A 20,860-nucleotide genomic window follows, 5' to 3' on the forward strand; every position below is an offset into this window, starting at 1 on the left:
AGTATGCACACACAAAATAAGGTTAAGAAAAGACACAATGAGAAATGGTCAAAGTTTTCCATTTTATTACTTTCTTTAAAAAAACAAGATACATAAGAAATAATATATAAAAAAAATTAGTTTGATGTTACAAACAACTTACTGCAGTTAGGGGCTAAAAGCTAGTGTTACACCAGACAAGTAAACACATCTCTCTCCAGTTCATAACAGTATCTTTTTATAGGAGCTACACTTCCCTCTAAGATCAGAGTTGTGCAGGTTCCTGGGATGAAGAGGAGAAATAAGGAGACACATCTCAAAACAGTGGCTTGTCGCTGAATAAAGCTATTGTTCTATCAGATATCAGTTAGTCGTTGTGGACCTAATGGTATACGATTCACATCCTACAAAGATGTCCTGCAGTTTAGAGGAAAGAAAAGAAAACATTTCTCAAATCAATAAACGACACGCGAGTCTTCCAGTCTTCCGCATGGCTGCGATGGAATTGCCTCATCTCCAAACACAATCGGGTGCGCTACACAACCCTCTGAGAAGGGCTTTCACTGTCACGTTAATGGAGTGTGACAAACTAGGCCTAAAAATCACAGCTCTTAGTTGAGCAGCTTGTATTGTAGAGGGGGGGGGGGGAAAAAAGAAAGAATGACCAACATCACTATCCTTTGCACCCTCACCCAGCGTGCACAATGCCATCTCTGTGCAGTGCGCCTGGCTGCCCTTTCGGGAAAAACTGGTAGAAGGTTCACTTTGGCAAATGGAGTGATGGGGGTCAGTCTGAACCATTGTGTCCGATCCACAGACAGACAAAGGCCCAGAGATAGATTCTTCATCAGTGGCTTCAGTCAGTAGCGTTTCTGGACCAGGGTTAACAGTAGTTCTCTGTAATGCCAGTTTTTTTTTCAGTCTTTCAATCCAGATAAGCATCCTCCTGAGAATGAATCCCTCTCCTATCTATATAAATGTCAGTTGCTACGAACGTTGTTTGAAAAATATTAATATTGATGCGATGCATTTAAGGGCAAATTTGCGTACTGGATGTTCTATTTGAAGCTGTTTAAAATCTATATCTATATTCCTCTGGTCAGATAACGAGAGCTTCAGTATACATGACCAAGCTTAAGACATTTTAACAATTCTTACAAGATTTTTTTTCTTAAATCATAGTGGTATTCAAATGTACATAATCTATTAGTGCAATTCTTAACATGCGCAAACGTGTTTGGTGGCAAATGTAATTCTGTTTTCTGTAAGACGGTTTTCAAGCTACATGCTCTTAATATTTTATAGTTACAATCTTAGTGTATGGTCTGCACAGGCTAGATTAGCCCAACAAAAGTACCTTCAGACAACTGTACTCGTTTTTTCACTCACCTAACTGAAATTTAAGCATGATGGTTATTTTAGCTTTGTTTTCACCAGTGGAGGGGGGATCTGCTTTGAAACAAAGCCAATACACGGACATGGTTGAGTAAATGAATGCTGCTCATTAGCTTGTAGCAACCACTCTCCAGTGTCGCTATAACACTATGTCACAGCACCTCCCTACAGTGTGTGAGGGCACCAAAGACAGAGCCATGGTGCACCCCTCCACTCCAGGCTGTGCTATCGTAAAAGAAAATGCCCTCTAAACGATTCCTACTGGTAACTTCTTCATTAGACTATGCTTGCACTGAAAATAAAAAAAATAAAACATGAGGATATTTAAAAAATAAATAAGAGCCTTTTTATAAACCTTGCGGAATTATATTTAAATTCTTTAAACGGGGTCAAAACATCTGGGTCACGTCAAATCAGTCTTTCGGGAATCGGATACGTGGTACCTGAAGTCTCCCTCAAAGTTAAGGCGAGCTGCACGGGGTCAGGACGGCTGTCCCCACTGCGTGTCATTGCCAGGGTTCTGCCGTTCACCTTTACAGAGCGGCCCTACAGCTGCTGAACCGGCTAAGGCAAAGTGCGAGACTGTGTGTGCCCCTCGCTCCTCCTGCACCGAGATCCACCCTGCTGAAGAGTCTGAGAAACCGTGTGTACAGTCTAGAGGAATTTAGTGCAAGTAGGAAGACTATTTCGCTGCGATGCTCGAAAGAGCAGCCTTATCGGTCACCCCTACCCATCCCGGTGACACGCCCAGAGGGGGTACCGTCACTGACAAAGATATGGCTGCTCATTTGACTACTGTAGGGAACCAACTTTCAACAGACTGACATATTCATTTGCTTGGTGGGGTTATGCCATTTACAGTATATGGAAGTGGTTGTCCCGTCTCGAAGGAATTCGAGCCCATCTCCGGGGGTGTTGACCACCCCAATACGCACCTGACGGTAGACCCAGTGCTGGTGGGGTGTTGATCTGAGCACCTTCCCAGGACAGCCTACCCCGCGTCTCACTGCCCAGTGTACTGCAGTCTTCCCCTGAACTCTGCACCCTTTTGCTCCTCCTTCAACATCCACAGTCAAATCAACTGGATCTCCTTAACCTGTCTGCATTTCGGCACAGACGATCATTTCTGCCACTGCAGAACGGTGGTGCAGTCCAAAGTGTAAAGTAAAAAAAACAAATAAAAAAAAACATGCCACTGTGTACAGTATCTCCCATTCAAACTAAAAAATATTAAATGAATCCAATATTGTACCATAGTGCCAACAGACTGTGGAGAAAGAAGCTCATTTACAGTGGATACTAGTTCCAGTGGTGGCTTTAAAAAAGGTGAAGTGGTTTTGCTTCTGGGGGGGTTACTCTTGCATCGAAGGTAAAACGTACATGATAATGACAACGTACATGATGAAGAACCGAGTCCAAAGTGATGCTAGACATTTTAGCACTGCGTCTGACTAAAGGACAGCTTCTTTTTCTTTTTTTTATAGTATAAAAAAGGACATCACTACGAAAATGCATCAGCTGTTAAAATACGCAGAGCTTCAATATAAAGTGCTTCATTACGTTGAGTTATTATACAGTTTCTTATTAAAATATTGTATTCCCTGGAGTGAAACCATAGTAAACATGTTACACATTGGTAAAAATAAACATTTGGAATGTCTACAAAACGTCCCAATAGGTGATTTTGGTCAAGCTGAACTGGGTCCAGGGGCCTGGGGGGGGAAAAAAAGTGATCAAGTCTTAATCTAAGCACCGGGCAGCGTGGGACGTGCTTGCATGCAACTAGCACACGACGTCTCTCTCGCGTTAGCGATGGAGTGGGATGTGGGGGGAGCGTGCAACGGAACGGGAAAACAAGCGAAATGCAGGAGTGATGGATCCAGATAAAAGTATAAAAAAATTAAAAATAAACGAGATGGGGAGATGGAATGGAATGGAATGACGGCCTCATGCTTCCCGCTGTTGGGAATAGCCAATTCCGAACGGCGGGAATGACAAAAGCTCACTGTATTCTCGAGCGAAACTGCTGGAGTCAGCCGTAAGAACCCACGCACAGGCATAATGAACTCGGCAGGTAGCGACGCTGAAAGACTGTTAATGCGGACGGGGAGATGAGTCGTGCCTTACAGCGACCCCCTGCAGAGCTGTTCCCCTCCGACGGCGCCAACGTTTCGGCTGTTAAGCACCGGGGCCAGGGGCCTCGTTTTCACGGTCAATTCTCACACTCACTTTTTCGTCTGCATTATTATCTGCGTCAGCAAACAGTATCGCCCCCATCGTTCACTTCTGAAAGCACAGTGGTGATGAGGCACAGAAAAAATCATGATAAACAAACAATAATCAAACACAGAACAACAGAATCCAGGCAGGAAAAGTAGAAAAACAAGCAAGTAGGAAAAAAAGAAAGAAAAAAAAAAGAAAAATGAAAATAATATAAAAAGTGTTCATTGGTGAGAGCAGGAGAAATGAAGTGGCGAAGGAGGATGAGGAGGGTGAGTGTCAGCAGGTGGACACAGATGAAGGCTGCAGCAGTGCGAAGAAGAGGAAGAGCGTGGAGGCAGGCAGGTAGACGGACAGGAACAGAAGCATGTCCTCGGTCAGACAGAAGAGCAGGGCTCGCTCAGAGAGTGCCCAGTCCACCAACACGCACGCCAGCAGGTAATACAGGTGGAACTCCTGCAACACGTCGGACTCGTAACTGCCACTCACCATGGGCTTCACCTCCGTGTCCTCCTCCTCCTCCAGCCTGCCCCGCCCCCGGTCCGGCAAAGACTTCCTGCTGTTCTCCACAAACTCCTGCGACACACAAGCAGAGCCCCGTCACGCCTCTGAGCTCGCCACGGGAGCCGGGGCGTTTCCGCCGTGACCGCGGACGCACAGCGTATATACGGAGCGCTTTTCTTCTTTCAACTTTCGCCCACTTCATCTCATTTGCATTTGTATTGGCTTAATTAGCTCGGAAATTATGGCAATGAACACATGCAATTTTAAATGCAGCCTTAGATCCATATTCATTTGCAAGAGGCATTTTGTGATGTGCGGTCCTTTATAGCTTGTTTATTTATGCATTTCTTTTTTAAAGCTCCCCCCCCCCACCCCACTCTGGATGGAGACGCCATCAGGCAAATCTTAGACCAAATCTTAGACCTTTTTCCTGTAGAAAAGCACTCTATATCCCACCTGGGGCTCCTCCAACAACCTTAATCACTTTATTTATATGGAGGAGTACTTTAATTGCTCTTTTTAACTAGGCCTGAGATGGCGTTTAAAGTTTTACTGAATAATCAATGCAGGGATCCTCTTACTTATGGCACCGGTCCTATGGTAGCCGGCTTCATCTCCAAGCTCTATCAGAGCCTCCCGTTCAGACCCGCGCTCCGAGTGACGGATAAGAGCTCTCAATTAGGCCTGCGATCTTACCATTGATCTTCCCCATAATGCATTTTCTCTCCCCAGCTGTTCTCCCACACACGCACGCACACAATTACGCATTCGCGCACCGCTCTCTGAAAAGAGCTTTCTGACTGAAAAGACTGCCTTTGATTTCTGAGAAGGCGAACGCTGAGCAGAGAATTTGGTACATCTTAGAATTTTTAGTCAGACAGCCACTGCTGAAGGACAGAGCTTCCTTGTGCCATCGTTTCCCTGCAATACTTGTCCGTGAGATCAAAATAACAGAATATATGGTGCATCCAGAATTTAAAAAAATAAGTAAATATTACATTACTCATGAAATTATTCAAAAACGTGCATTTAACACTAACTCAGGGGCAGAGTCCTAAAGAAAAAGGAGGGGCCACATTACGGTACCTCTTGGAGCTGAGAGGATTCAACCCAAGCTCAGAATTATACCTCCTGTCCACACCTGTGTGAAGCCTATGGGGGTGTGAAGGCCTGCTGAAGTATCTGAACCAACACCCCACCCCCGCCCCCCTCCGAGCCCAGCCTCACCATGAGGGCCTTGTCCATGTAGAACTCCTTGCCGGGACTGCCGTCGTTGTATTTGGTGTCGATGGCGAAGCAGAGGAAGAGGACGTCCACCACGATCTCGAAGATGGAGAGGAAGCAGTGGGCCACCAGGAAGGCAAAGAGAGAGACGATGATGAGGGGTAGCACCCATACCGTGTAGTCCCTCTGGTAGTTCAGTGCCATCACTCCGGCGAAGGCAGTGCAGGACACGATCAGCACCTGAGGGCACACAGGAGCTCACTGCCTGCCATTCACAATACAGGATCGCTCATACTTAGCATGCCATGCTAATCTCTATCTATGCCGCGGTATCATTCAGATCTAGTGTGCCATGTTAGTCTTCATGTATACTATTCAAACTGAACCTGCTTATCTTTACCAACGCTACAGTGTCATTCGGATTTACCGTGCTACGCCTAATCTTTTCCCACATTACAGTGTCATTCACATTTACCACCTTAAACTAGATTTATCCTTGAAATTCACCCTGCTAAACAAATCTGTGTAATATCTGCAGGACGTGGCAAGTGAGATGCCTGGACAGAAACTTGAAGAAAAAAAAAAAAAAAAGCAATCTTCAAACAGTGGATGGATCAATAAAATGCAACAAAATTGAATTCGCCTATGAAAGGTCTTCCTCCGACTCTCTACGCAAGCTTGTCAAAAGAAGCAGGCTGGTGAGACCATGTTTTTCGGAGAAGAACCACACAGCTACGGCTGCAAATGGCCAATTGGACATTCCAAATCAGGGTGATATTTGGAATGTATTCTTGTATTTCATTGATGAGATCTACTCTGCGAAGATCTACTCCTTTAGTTAGACGCCGCCACCTCCACCTACCTTCCCCAGGAACAGAACAAAGTCCCCCACGGCATTGATGGCAGCCACTCTTAGAGCGTTCTCCACCAGGATCACGAAGGCGTCCCTGGCGGAGGTGCAGAAACTGGTGCTGTTGATGGCGGTTGCTGCGTAGGCGTTCTGGAAGGGGGGGGAAGCATCATGTGAGCACAGCTACCATTGCGGGGTGCTGGATAAGACACATTCGGTATCCTGGAGCCCCGACACACTTGTATTGTACCTTATCTGATGTGCTTGTTTGTTTCTTGTATGAGCTTGATATGCACCGTGTTGTACATCGCTTTGGATAAAAGCGTCCGCTAAATAAAATGTAATGTACCGTAATGTATTCAGCGTGTGTGCCAACCAGACCAGCTCACCTGATTCAGGTAGTTCAGGCACTTCTCCAGACACCACAAGCAGCAGATGCACGCTTTCAGCATGCAGCGAGCACAAGCATTTTCCTACGGAGCAAGCAAACAAACAAAAACAAAAGCATCAAAATGGCCTTTCTGTAAGCCAATCCTCCCCCTCCCACCCACCTCTCAAATCCAGCCATATTTGAAATGGATTTTCCTTTGCCGTTCATTACACCGATATGGCACGGTCTGTACGTCCCAGATGAGTCATAGTCACTATCTGACAGTACACAGGGGGGGCAGGCACTGCTGGTTCTGCCAGCCTCTGCCTCGGCTTGGCTTACCTTCCCCTTGAGCTGGTTGTGGATGTACATGAGGATGAAGCGCGGAATCTTCACCAGGGTGATGATGAAGGCTCCTTTGGCCACCGTGCCCAGGTGGTAGCGGACCAGGCGGAATACAGACGACAGGATGGGGGTCAGCGGCAGTCTGGATTTGTCCCTACGAGGACACAGAGGAGACGGGTTGGAGACCTGGCCAAGCTGCATCCAGGATCCTGCATCCCTACTCCTTTCCCACACGGACTCTTGTCGTTTAGACCACTCTATTGGTGCTCCAAGGGTAACCCTGATATTTGTACCCAGGTCTGGATCAAAGATGTAATCGATTTGGATCAAAATTATTTTCTACGCTTTACTGAGCTCATGTTGAACCCATTAAATACTCTCCAAAAAAAAAAGTGCAAATCCCATCCTCTGGTCCGGTCCTCTTGGTTGGCTCAACGGCGCAAGGCAAGATCAGTCGAGCACAGGAAAGTATTTGAATCCAAAACAATTATGCATTTGTCTCCCAGGTCAGCGCTGATTCATGCATTCTTAATAAGCTGGATCAGCAGCCTCTGATCAGTACCAACTTAATGAGCAGAATCAGTGATTTGCAGTAGGTGTTCCTGAAGGTGTCGAGGAGTCAATAAGCGATCTGGAACACAGCCCGTACACAAGGGAAGGCCGATAATGCAGAATACAGGTTACGTCTGCAAAACGGCTTCATAATCATTAAATATGGCTTAGATATGCTTGGGGAAACACCAATACAAATTTTAAAAAGCATGTTTCCTCAGAACTTTGATTGGGTCGTTGATGATGATTGATGCCGTTAATTTACTTTTAAAAATGCCATTATATTCGTTATCCCATGAGATGTAGACACATTTCCATACAGCCCACCAAAGAACATTTTGACTGCAAGACCATTATTTAAAGCAGGGGGGTCCCCTAACATTTTCTGCACCATGGACCAGTTTTACTGTATATTTACAAAATTAGACTGGAGCGAATTGTTATGAATTACTGATAAGAGGATTTAATTATTGCGAAGAGGAAAAATATGGTTGTTTCATTGGTCACGCATTGATGCTTGAATTTATTTTCTCTGAGCTGGAATGGTTTTGGCCGTTTGCATTTCAGATTAATCTCAGGCATAACTCATAAAACATTTAGCTTTTATCTTGCATTACAATAATTGAATATTATACAATATGAGACAAAAATCTAACCATAAAGCCAGATATGAAATGGTCAGTCATTTGCTGGTCTGAGCAGCGTCTGACAGATCCCAGGTCAGCTCACCTGGTGAAGTAGTAGGTGACCACCGCCCCGGCCACCGTCATCTGCTGACAGGCCAGGATGAACTCGCTGATCCAGATCAGACCCACCGCGTGGTACCAGCTCATGTACTGCAGAGGCCCGGACATGCGGAACTCCACCAGGCCCGTCTCCGGGTTCTCCACCGGGTTCCCTGAAGCCACGGGGCGAGAACCCACGCCATTCACACGGAGAAGCTACGCAGATGAGCCTTCACTGAAATACGCCCACTTGACCTACATCTGACCTAGATTTGAGGTTTCATTTCAGCTATAATCTGCAGACAGGTAAGCACCCTTCTGTTTGTCACTTAAATACACCCATGTGACCTTTCATTTCAGCCAAAATCTACCGACAGGTAAGGGCGACCCTGAACCCTGCATGGCTCCTGGGGAGGATTGTCTCCTGCTTAGTCTAAATCAACTGGAAGCCGCTTCGGATAAAAGCATCAGCCAAATGGCATGTAATGTAATGTAATGTAATGTAAGCACCATTCTGTTTGTTTGGTCCTTACATTTTTAGATTACTTAAAAAAGGTGGCATGTGTTGTAGGTAGGACTGACACTGCAGACATCGTATCTCTGATTGTTGACAGAATATGTGCAGCACAATTTTACAAATATTACGGCCACTCAGAAACTCCTAGCAAATCAGGCATATCTAACAGGGAACTAGAACAGCAGGTAACACTGGCTTGTTGAGGCCCGTCAGCAGCTGAAAGCAAACTACAGAGCCTCTCCTCTGCCTCTCCCAGACACTTTACAAACATGTCCCATTACCAGTGGTGCCAAGGAACAGCAGCACCATGATCCAGTAGAGCCAGAAGACTATGAGCGCCAGAAAGGTCCAGAAGGGCTGCAGGACCAGCAGGGGCAGGTGGATGAACACCTTCCCCGCCACGTGGAACAGCGCGATGGTGAGGGCCACTCGCTTCCTCATGAAGAGCATCAGCAGCAGCAGGACCACCTGGCGAGGCGGAACGATCCTTAAGAGTACAGCCACAACCAACCGTCTGACTTCGGCTCGACACCACAGCCATTAAAATACGGATCCGTTCAGACACGGCGTCATGGAGACAGTCTGCAATGGCCTCTTCTTTAAGACAACGATAACTCGTTCAACGACTGTACTGCTGTAGCCCTTCTGCTTGTAAAAAGACTCATGCGATACAGAGCTACAGTATGCGGTCTGTTGAAGGCTTATTCCAAACAAAGTATCCTGATTCTTCAAAGCTTGCCAAAGGATTTTTTGCAGCTTTGGCATTTCAAATCAATTTACTCCAAGAGGAAGGAGAATAATGACAATGTAAACCAAAGCATAAAAACTACTCTCGTACTCACAATCATGTAATTTCCGATTGTCTCAAATGGGACATCCACAGCTGCGTGTGGGACCTACCGTGAATACAGTGGCAGCAATGGCGTAGACCAGGAGGGCTTGGGTGTTGTCTATGGATACTTCTTGTTCTTCTTTCGCGATGGTGGTTTCATTTGAATTCATCCTGTGATCTACATACAGCCACCACAGTACACCTGTGCCTCCTACAACGGGGGAACAACCCGGTGTCACACACAGTGCCGGTCGATGCAGATTATTTCACGGTTCTGAAGTTAAATAACAACTTTAAAATACTTGAAACTGTGCTAGTCGTGGGCAAACATTAAGTCAAGCCAAAATTAACGGCACTACGTTTCCCGGTTCCCCCCCCCCATTTTGATTTCAAAGTTTATTTGTGCAGAATTTTAAAACGTTCAGCACATAAATATATAAATAGTAAGTCAAGAAATCAGAAGATAAATGAAACAGAAGTATAATTAGTGTGTTGAATGGAGTGGGAAAACCACAGGCGTATGACAGATGGTCCATTCTTCAGGAGCTAATGATCTGAATCTGCTCGATAACAAATACACGCTGTCGATTCAAATGACTTCTAAACGTACAACCAAAACCAGAGGAAAAGCCTCACAGGATTAATTATGGAAATAACGTCTTCAAAGGGACACTCCCAACTCAATCACTGCACATTCAGACAAAGTTGTACGAAGGGGTCTAGCAGCCCAAACGGTAGGAAGCACCGGAACACTGGTGACCTTTTGACAGGAAGTGACCTCACCCAGGGAGCCCAGGACCACGAGGGCGGTGAGGATCCAGACCAGCACGGCGGAGATGTAGCGGATGATGACCATCAGGAGCATGGAGAGCACTGCAGGAGACACAGACACAGGCTCACGTACGTTCACCGTCCCCACATCACAGGGGAGCGCACACTCAGCGAATCTTTCCGTAAATTATGCGTTTCATCAGACTACTCTTCAAGCTGATTTCTGCTTAACGCACGTATGCACATTTACAGAAGATTGACTTTTTTTTTTTTTATACATTTTTCTACCACCTCGCATGCATACAAAGCCAAAACACAGTAAATAACCAAGCACTGAAAATAAATGAATTGTATAAATTGTTAATATACCAACTCAGTGATACATTCAGTGATCACTTTATTAGGTAGACCTGTACATCAGCTTGCTAATGCAAATATTTAATCAGCCAATCATGTGGCAGCAACAAAATGCATAAAAGCATGCAGACGTGGTCAAGAGGTTCAGCAGTTTTTCAGACCAAATGTCAGAATGGGGTAGAAATGTGATCTAAGTGACTTTGACCGTGGAATTATTGTTGGTGCCACATAAGGTGGTTTGAGTGTCTCAGACACTGCTAATCTCCTGGGATTTTCAAGCACAATAGTCTCTAGAGTTTGTAAAGAATTGTGACGAAACAAAAAACATTGAGAGATCAGCAGTTCTGCTGGCAGAAACGCCTTGTTAATGAGAGAGATCAGAAAAGAAGGGCCAGACTGGTCGAAGCTGACAGGAAGGTGACCGTAACACGAATAGCAACATGCTAGAACAGCGGTATGCAGAAGAGCATCTCTGAACACACGACACGACAAACCTCTAAATGGATAGGCTACAGCAGCAGAACACTTCATGTGTCAAAAGTCTAGTGCTCACTGAGTGTATATACACCATATAAGCGTGACGTGAATAATTAACTCCAGTAAAACAGAGAGGGATAGGGCTGCACCTAGCGCCAGCAGACACAACCCCAGGATGATCTCCTTGCTGGCCATCACCCCGGCGATGAGGCCATGCATCATGCTGTTGTCACTGACGAAGGAGATGAGGACCTCAGCAAACTTGGTGTAGCAGGAGATGTCCACTGGCGTGCAGCGATTGAACAGCGGGAGAGACTTACTGCGCAGGGGAGCAAAAATAAAAAGATAAATCATAAATATAAATAATAATTACGAAATAGATTGAGCTCCTGTAATTTCTTATTTTGGAATGTCAGCATGGTAACAGAACGTCTAGGTATGTACGAATGACTGTCAATGTGCACTGACTCTCTCCGGTTCCTCTTTATATGCAAGGGAGGTAGACTGTGTACAAGCGAGTTGAATCGTCAAATTGAAAACTGTGCTGAACTGGAACGTCATACTGTGTCCTGCGGAATTTATACCAACAACAATTTGCCCAGTGTGTTGTTTCAACATAAAAAATTATTTAAAAAATAATGTTTAAAAAACAGACACAGGACAATACAGCAAAAGGGATTCCGAGCCACAGCTACGTGGCATGTTGGTGGTAATGGGAGGCAGATTTGTATTCTTATATGGGCCTTAGATGGAAGTGGCTACTGAAAGCAAGGAGGACCTCCAGGAAGACCTTGTAAAACCTTTGCAGCAGTCGCAGACACTGTGGCAATAGGAACTCAGAAACCACATACTCCCCAACTCACTGACATAAAACAGCCTACCAGCTCAAACACTGGCAGTGCTCAACGAAATTAGCCCACAGGGTGATGAGGTGATGAGCAAAGGGTAATCTTCAGTTCAGCTCGATTAAGGCATTTAATCTTGGGTTTAACCCTCTAATCTCTTTACGTACCTTGGTGGCACAGGAAGTTTAGGGCATTTAGTTGTCCTCTCAGGAAGGCTGGGATATCTGTGAGCAGCCAACTCATAAGAGCAAAGTTCAGACCCTATTTCAAAAAAACAAAAAAAACAGACAGAACGGTTTTAATATGCTGCCTATTCTTCAGAGTGCATTCCTGGCTGCTGCAGTGTTGTTACATGGCCTTGCATAAGTACAAAATTATTTTGGGGTCCCATTCCACTTTATGCTGAGGCATTACATAAATCCTTCCACAAAATAGCTGCCGTGCATCACCCAGAGGGGTGTTACACACAGGTAATGACTGTAAAAAAATAAATTTAAAAAAAACGTCCTTCTAAGGGGATGAATAGGACATTTATACATGGATTCCTGGATAAAACCACAGAATGCAGAGAATGGGAAATTAAAGGTACAATAGGTAAGATCATAAAACATTGTTACAAGACCATTGTAAATCCCTTTCTATCATTGAAAAAGAATCACCCTCTGCCTGTGTTTATAGTGCTTAAATTCGGGTTTCAAAATATGCAGTTGACGGCCCGGCACCCAGTACCAAAACATAGTATAGCTGTACAATAATTCAAGCTCGTTGGTTGAAAATTGGTTTTAATTGCCACAGCCAATGGCATTTCAACGTCAGCACGTTCACAGAGAAGGGGCGGGATAAACAGCGTTGTGGTTTGAGCATATTTGCTGCTGCAATTCCTCTCTTGACCGTTAGAAGTCCGAAATGACCTATTGTACCTTTAAGAAACTTGGTTTGTTCCCCATTCCAAATTTTTAACAGCTTTTTAAAAGGCTGTGTGTGGCTATTATTTATAAACACAAAGGAGGAGTGCAAAATGGGTTTTTGGAGTGTGATTTCCATGGTTATTGATTCGCAAATTATTTACATTCAATGGAGTGCATTGTATCAACTGAAATTAGCAGCTGTTAAAACCACACCCCTGAATATGAAATAGTCAACTGCCCCTTCAGACTTTGGACCTAAAGTGTCTGTAATTCCATAGTGAATTGCTCAATTGTTTATTGAATAAGGGCGCAGCCTTTTTAAAAACAAGCAACAAAAAGTAAGCCATTACGAAACTGGAACCAAGCGAGATATCCCATTTTCTAGATTTTAAGTTCATATAACTTCCAGGGGAAGTTCCTTTAAAAATAACAGTTGGGGGTGTCTCGGTGGCGCAGCCTGTAGAGCACTGACCGCATGCTCATTGCGAGCCGCAACGTCGGCGGTTCGAATCCGACCGTCCGACATTTGCCGCATGTCTTCCCCTCTCTCTCGCTCCCATTCTTCCTGTCTCTCTATACTATATACTGTCCAATAAAGCTGAAAAATGCCTAAAAAATATCTTTAAAAAAAATAAATAACAGGAGGTAGTACTATGGGCCTCTGTGGAGAGGGGGTGGGGACGGACAGCCCACCCGCGGCCCTGCTGACTCTGGGAGAGACGAGCAGGGGACAGTGGTGACATTGCAGTGGGCGATGGGAGTGTGGGAGTGGGAGAGTAAATGCAGCCTTTGTTTGGCCTGGGTGCAGACAGTGTGAGACTGTGAGACTACAGGACAGTGTGAGGTAACGGCACGTGATGTCACGCCAACGCCAACGCCAACCCCTCCCCCACCACCCCCGACAAAGTCTCTGCGCTCTGGGAATCTTCGTCTCCCTGTAGGGCAGGGGTGTCAAACTCCAGTCCTGGAGGGCCGCGGTGTCTGCCGGTGTTTGTTGTTTCCTTACGATCAGCAGCCAATTAGGGCCTTGAGAACAAGGTGTGTGGACTCTTTACCCAATGAAAGACTTTGAAATGCATCTCTCGTGCTGAAACACCAAAAACCAGCAGACACTGCGGCCCTCCAGGACTGGAGTTTGACACCCCTGCTGTAGGGAGTGCAGACTCCATGATTCGCCATCACTGCGTGATTTTGGGGTTGGAGGGGTGGGGGGGGTGGGACTAGGGGACATCCATGAGGATGGATGGAGTCTTTATATGGGACAGACTTTCTCCCAGCCCACATGCAGGCACGAATCAATTTTGTGCAAGCTTACAATCCTTTTACCGGCGTTCCCAACCGAAGGAGAGAGTTCACCTCACCGTTCACAATGGCGAACCTCTTGAGGTCCGCGTAGGTCGGCAACTCCTGATCCGGACAGAGGGACACGCACAGGGCCATGGACTTGATTCTCCTCTGCACAATGTCAATGTTGCAGGGGTCCAGGAAAAAGACATATCTGGGGAGAACAAAAGATTTGAGAAAAATGACCAATGAGGGAAAAAAAAACCAACAACAAAGGAAGCAGATGGGTCTCAGCAGTACTTAGTTTAGTTATTTCTGTAGGAACGTCGCTGCAAGAGGCCAGATCTGAATTCTGTGTAGGTTCTCCTTATGAGCGTTGTGTAAGCCTTTGTTTTGGAAGCTGGCGATGGGAATCTGAAGTGAGCCAGCCGCTCGCCCGCACCACATCCGACACCCCCCCCCCCCCTCGCCGGGCAAAGTGCCCGTGTGTGTGTGTGCCATTCTGAGAGAAGTGGGCAGTCAGCCCACACTGAGTAGCAAGAAACATTGGGCATTAAACACTTCTGCACACTGTCAAATATGTCAAACAAAGCTTAAAGCCACTGTACCAGCCAGACTGCATACCCAGACCTGCTGAAGACAAAGCATCTTTCCACAGTGGCCTCCAGCACTCCACAAAACAAAAGGAATAACCGCCCAGTTGGCAGACTAAGGGCAGAGTTTCTAACCAAGCTGAAGAGAATAGTGGAGTCAATGTACCCCACTTCCACTGTCCCCCTTTGCATAGACTAAAATGCTTTTAGGTGGGGGACCATTAGCCATGCTACCAAGACCTGAATGCTAATCATCAACATAAGCTTCAGAAATGAGAATGTTTGGCAGTCCAGACACTGTCGAGCCCATTCTCAAAATACAACCAACACGCACATGCTGAGGAAGTTCCGAGCAAAACCGCAGCAGACCTAATCAGAGAGAGTCCTGGGATCAATCAAAGAAATGACAAAAGCACTGGAGAAGCTGCTTCTGATACAGTGAAGCCTTATGAATGAAGACACCAATCCATGCAACATGAAGTGTCAACACTGGCATTTTCATTTTATTTAGGACTGCCTGTCCCTGGCCTGAATACAAATGATCACCAGATGATGGGATGTGACAGCGACCTCAAAGGGCTACTGATTTTTTACAAAATAATGTGATTAAAATGACAGGCGCACACATACTCAACACACATCTTTATCGTAACTTATTAAATAGGAGTTTTCCAATTGTATCGTTTTTTCTAAAGAGAACTACAAGTCCTTCATTTAAGAAATAAGTCAAAAATATATTTGCTATGCATTTAATTAAGGGACTGAAAACATTTGATTTGTCACACAAAGAAAATAATTTCAGGGAGGGGGGGGGGGGGGGGGGAAAGAACAAAAAAAACAAAAACACAAGCGCGCTCACACACCCACACACGAGCATTCAGCGGAGTTCTCTCTCTGTGCCTGTGACGGATGCATTTCCTTTATTTTTAAGAATTCACACTGAAAGGGGAGATGGGGAGACGGGGGGCAGACTGACAGGCGTGCGCTTCTTAACCGAATCCGTCAACAGCTGCCCCTCAGCGCAGCTGTGCAGCAGACGAGTGTGTGTGTGTGTGTGTGTGTGTGTGTGTAGAGGGCCCTCCACCACACACACACACACACACACACACACACACACACACACACAACACACAACACACACACACACACACACACACACACCGCTCAGAGTACAGGCGCTCCACAGACCGCTCACTCCTCATTACCTCCCGCGTCTCACTGGGGCTGCTCTCCCCGAGTCTCCCCAGTCCCCGAGCCTCTGCTTTAATAGCCTGTCTGCAGGCACCTTTTCACCAGCAATTACGCGGGCCGCTCCGCAGGCCGGCCTAAATCTACTGTGACCTCCCGTCCAGCGGCGCGCCCAAAGCTCACTTTCACACCACAGAGAGGTGGAGGGCCTGTCAAGCTGTCCTAATTAAGCACATAATTGCTTACTGATCCGGTAATAAGGACTCTGGATGGAAACCTTAACGCTCATGAGGGTAGACCGCTGAAGGACAAAAACGTAAAACGTATTCTGATTCCTTAGCGCCGCTTTCTAGCGTGAATGTGTACATTTACACACGCATACATGCATTACATACGATGAATACATGGGATACATTATGTATACACGTGCATGTACATATTTTCACACATACACGTACGCACACACGTACGCAAATGCAGTCATTTCCATTTGGTTTACTCGAAGAAGTGAGCTTCTTCTGGATGCCTGAGCATATTCTGTGCCACCTGTTCAGGTCTTCTGAGAGTTGAAGAACAAACAGAGCATGAATGTCAAAGCTTTGTCACTAATCACTCCAGCATCAATCAATATAGTAAATAAAAACCTTTGCTTTAAGGATCTCATAAGCCTTCCTGTTTATTCCCACCAGCTGAGCCTGGAGAAACTACTCAGAACCAAAAACCCAAAAGAACACGCCAACACAGGCCGAAAAGTGAATTAAGTACCTTCAGCAGATATTAATCACTCCATGGGAGGTTTGGAACAGGCCTGGTTCCAGTGACTGATGTCGATGTGCGAAAAGGCAGATTTGGCAGCCGCGTACCTGAGGGCCCCTCTGCCTCCACCGCTTCATGGCGGTGATCGCCAGGTTTGCTGTTCACAAAGGTGTAAAAACGTCTTAGCGGCGGGCTGCATCAGCAGAATGCTGCCAGAAAAGTGGAGCAGACAGAGGCGTTATCCGGAGAGAGGGCCTTGCGTTAGCGCTCCACAGACTGCTGATGTTGCTCCTGGGTGACGCCAAACAGGGGCTACCGCTTGTGCCCACCCGCCGCCCGCCGCCCCCCTCCCGAAAAACGCACGCACAACAGCCCCGATGTCCCAGACCGACAAAAAAAAAAAACAAACGCAAAAACATGCCCCCCAAAAAAAAAAAACGCTCTGTCGCCTGCTCACTGTTGATCAGCAAAATTGTTCCGTACACACCCAGTGCTGCGAGCCTAGCCCAGTTCTGAAAGGCAGGATTAATGAGGCCAACGTTCACGCAGGGCCTGGGAGAAGCTCCTCCTCAGCTCCAGCCACCCCAGAGTGTGCCAATTCATCATTCTGAAAGGATACAGACCACGCTCCGCGAACACACACAACAGCACAACAACGCTCGCCTTACGCCGGGGACAGCACACCGAGGTGAAGCGGCCGGCTGAAACATAGGACGGAGCTTTGCATACTTCCTCAAATGAACAGCAGGGACGGTTGTTTTCATGTGGGACGGGGGGCCTGGCTATAAGCGGGCTGAAATACAATGCGGTCACATTTCATTTTCCTGCCCCTCGACATTTGGGGAATAAATAGGTAGTTTTCTCCTTTATAATTGCCCTTTTTAATCGTGTCATTAGTCAGCAGTAAAGTTTCCAACTATGAATGCAGTCATGTACTGTGCACACCATGATAAAAGATACCTTTGGGGGCAGACTCAAACATTTTTATAATTTCCCCAACCATTAACAACATATTTGTTTTATTCCCCAACTGCCCGCTCCCTGCTCCCCCTGAAAATAAAAATAATTCCAAAATAACACAAAAGAAGGCTACAAAATTCCCCTCACGGTCCAGAGTGTGAGCCTCTATTAATTAATGCAAGTTGATAATGAATACCTACAAGCCATTCCGTGCTCAAACCATCAGTGCAGCAGCATTTCTAAAGAAGCCTTTTAAACAATCTGGCACCGCCAATGAAAAACAGTCATTAAATTTAAATATATTCTCACATTTTTCTCAGAGCATTAATGATAGACATGTAAACGTGTAGGCAGGCAGATTAAATGTAGAAAATTAACCCAGGTTTCAAATGGCTGTCAGCAAAGGCCTGGTGGGAGATGAGGGGGGGGGGGGGGGAACAAAAAAAACTCACTTTTTGTCAGTCTGATCCAGGCCACTGAGTCTGATGCCCTCTATCTGTTCGTTCCTCTGGCCACAGGTGTTCCCATAGCTGTCATATCCGGATATCAGCCGAGAGGCTGCCCCAGTGACGATGGTGTAGCCACAGATGCCGCCCTGCGAGACATGGTTGGCATCTGTTAGCAGATGCCAGGAGAGCAAGCTTCCTGTGCCACACTTTCGCAGACATTCCTCGCCGCGGCCGTTTCCATCCACGCGGGGACACACACACGCTCCAATCGACACCTCGAAATGGCACGAGGACTCCCCCCCCCCCCCCCAGGTGAACGGACCTCATTAAAGCTAATGACCTGTGAAGGTGTTCCGTCCTGTACTTGGGAGAAGCGTAACGCGGTGTCACTCTCACAGAGTCAACTGTGTCCATTCCAGGCAAATCCAAAACAAGGAGCGGGAATAACACCAGCACGTAGATATGACGCCTAGGTGAAGTACTGACTCCACTCAAGTATGGAGTATTTGTGCTATTTTTTCCAGTAACACAGCTCCTTTGAAGTGAATGATTCAGCCTGCTGCTTTTCAATTTACTGCCGTTTCCCCATGTGCTGTGATTCATAGTGTATTATAATTACATAGGCCAGATTTAATCAGGTGTTTGAAGCCATAGGACTGCGGTATTACTGAATCCTCCGTGATAAAGCCCTCATCAGTGAATATAATTCAGTCTATGAGCACTAGGATAACCATCCATAATGTTAAACGTGACACCAGCATACATTTATACGGGCATTGCTTTTATAATAGCATAGTGATACAATCGACTATGTTGTGTAATTACACGGGGTAAATTCCGTTCTGTCTACGGTGAAACTTAGTCAACCAACAATGGAAACAACACTAGAGTGTAGTTCCCATTAAACTAAAATGACGCAAAGATTCAGATAGGATTTTACTTACCATACCAACGCAGAAAAGTAAAAATATAAAGAACCATGCAATGTCTGTGCAACTCCGATCTTCCAAGGGTTTCCATTCTCGCTTTGTCCTCTGCAAAAAAATACAAAACCATCTGCTAATAAGACGGTTAGTCATTTTGTTATCAAACATGCACTGGTGATGCTAACCTTTAACGTAGACTGATTAACATTGCGTTGCAACGGTCGACAAGCAGAACTGCACGAGAAAAGGTAAACTGTTGTAAAATGTCAAGTTTTAGCTGTTGAAGAACGTATCGTCTGCATTTCGCAAACGTTTTCTTAAAGCAAAGGCACATTATTTTAGCGATACCACAAATTCCACACGCTGAGCGAGGAAACGAGGTCATTTTTGTTTACTAGACAGCTATATAACGGTGCATATACACTGAATTTCCATGACAATGATACAGTCCCTTCCTTTGATTCGATGCATGGCTTTATTTTGATAGTTGAACTATCAAAATACATTCACTGGAATTCCGTGTCGGTGGCGAAAACGACAATTATCTTCGCCATATTCCATTTAACTCATTAATAAGATTAAACTGCTGCAAAGAAGGTCGCCAAAGAAGGAAAACAAGCTACATCCTACACAGTAGCTAGCTAGCTGGCTAGCTTGCTAATCAATGCGCAACTGAACACAACCGTGAATCGTAGCTAACAAGAATGGCCATACTCAACGTGAAATAACGTTACATGTCGTTGCATGGTGCGCTACGACGTGTACACATCGCAAGCGCATCCGATGAGGAGGAAACTGGCTCCTTACCTCTATACTACCGCTGCATCCCATTGCAGGCAAGGTTTAGAATCCCGTAGAACTTAGCTACACCACACAAGAACAAAAACCCAAACTTGCAGGGAGTTGACGGTGTCTCTTTAACCTGCATAAATTGCAAAGTACCCACGAAACGATCTGCTGAACAGAAAAGTCATACAACCGGTCAGATCCCCGCTCGGTGCATGCTAATTCTCGGTCCTCTCCCTCCAGGTAAGAAGGATTAATACTTTAGGATTTATCGCGCACACTTCCTGGTGGGGTTTGCAGGTGTAGCCGGAAAAGGAACGTTTCAGCCACTCACTACTTGAGCTTCTACACTCTGTGGTCAAAGACATTTCTGAGGATGATGGGAAGATGGCGGACCCCGCGAATTTCAATTAGCCATTGTTGGGTCAGCACAATTTATATTCAGTTGGTTACATTTTTTTCATGAATACAATAATAGAGAAATCTAAATGTAAACGAAATCTTATTTTTGTATCCCAAAATATACGGCAAAATATATCCTTAACCCCTTCAGATCTGATTTTTCTTTTAGCCATGAAAAAAAGGAATCTTTTTAATCTTACCTAATCTTACTCATATACACATGTAGAAATGAGGTTCAAACTAAACAAAAAAAGTAAACTCTATTTTATTTCATATCCAATGCAGTGGACGTCAGTTCTGAACAGTTGAAATAACATGTCTGACTACCTGCCAATCTGTATATATAGCCTATTTATCTATTTTTCTATTAATCATTTAGATTATTTATATTCGCACTGGACCGAATAGTGAAGATGGATAGATAATATGTATATTTGGTCCTTCACATATTTTAAATATGTTATCTCACTTAGATCTAAAATTGACCAACTATCTGTCAAGGGTGCACCTTCATACTCCAGTAGTGTCAGGACCTTGATTGCTGTGTTACCTGAATATAGTTTTTTTGGACAAATATTACCATTGTTTTTTGTGTCAAAACTGTTGGACAATGTCTTTGCAAAAATCTTGTCTTTGCTATTACAT

The 20,860-nt window shown here is 45.4% G+C and overlaps 1 protein-coding gene across 5 annotated transcripts; it reads right to left on the bottom strand.

Moving 5' to 3' along the window:
* Positions 1-48: 48 nt before the first annotated feature.
* slc44a1b (solute carrier family 44 member 1b) lies at positions 49-20,107 on the bottom strand. Of its 5 annotated transcripts, none has more exons than XR_009709344.1 (16): positions 19,835-20,107; positions 19,046-19,135; positions 18,105-18,247; positions 14,233-14,369; positions 12,131-12,224; positions 11,268-11,437; positions 10,297-10,386; positions 9,582-9,724; positions 8,963-9,149; positions 8,169-8,337; positions 6,885-7,041; positions 6,562-6,645; positions 6,185-6,322; positions 5,326-5,562; positions 3,604-4,170; positions 49-3,086 (listed from the first exon to the last, which is right to left on the bottom strand). XR_009709344.1 is itself a non-coding variant. In XM_061251082.1 (16 exons), exons 1-16 carry the CDS (start codon positions 19,856-19,858, stop codon positions 3,063-3,065), a joined length of 1,974 nt encoding a protein of 657 aa, XP_061107066.1. In that variant the 5' UTR covers positions 19,859-20,107; the 3' UTR covers positions 49-3,062. The 5 variants fall into 5 exon arrangements, 4 of the variants coding, with proteins under 4 accessions (XP_061107066.1, XP_061107067.1, XP_061107065.1 ...); XM_061251082.1 differs by having other exon boundaries at positions 4,084-4,170; XM_061251083.1 differs by having other exon boundaries at positions 49-3,660; positions 4,084-4,170.
* Between the last annotated feature and the right edge of the window lie 753 nt (positions 20,108-20,860).

Source organism: Conger conger, chromosome 8 (assembly GCF_963514075.1).
Source record: "Conger conger chromosome 8, fConCon1.1, whole genome shotgun sequence".
Lineage (NCBI taxonomy): Eukaryota > Metazoa > Chordata > Actinopteri > Anguilliformes > Congridae > Conger > Conger conger.

What these genes read in the sequence shown, in the direction of transcription:
- slc44a1b (XM_061251081.1), bottom strand. Translation starts at nt 19,858, where the DNA reads ATGGGATGCAGCGGTAGTATAGAG. An exon ending in GTTGTGTCTGCTGGCGCTAG is followed by an intron (nt 10,387 to 11,267) that starts GTGCAGCCCTAT and finishes TGTCTCCTGCAG; the next exon opens with TGCTCTCCATGCTCCTGATG. An exon ending in ACAACCAGCTCAAGGGGAAG is followed by an intron (nt 6,646 to 6,884) that starts GTAAGCCAAGCC and finishes CTTGCTCCGTAG; the next exon opens with GAAAATGCTTGTGCTCGCTG.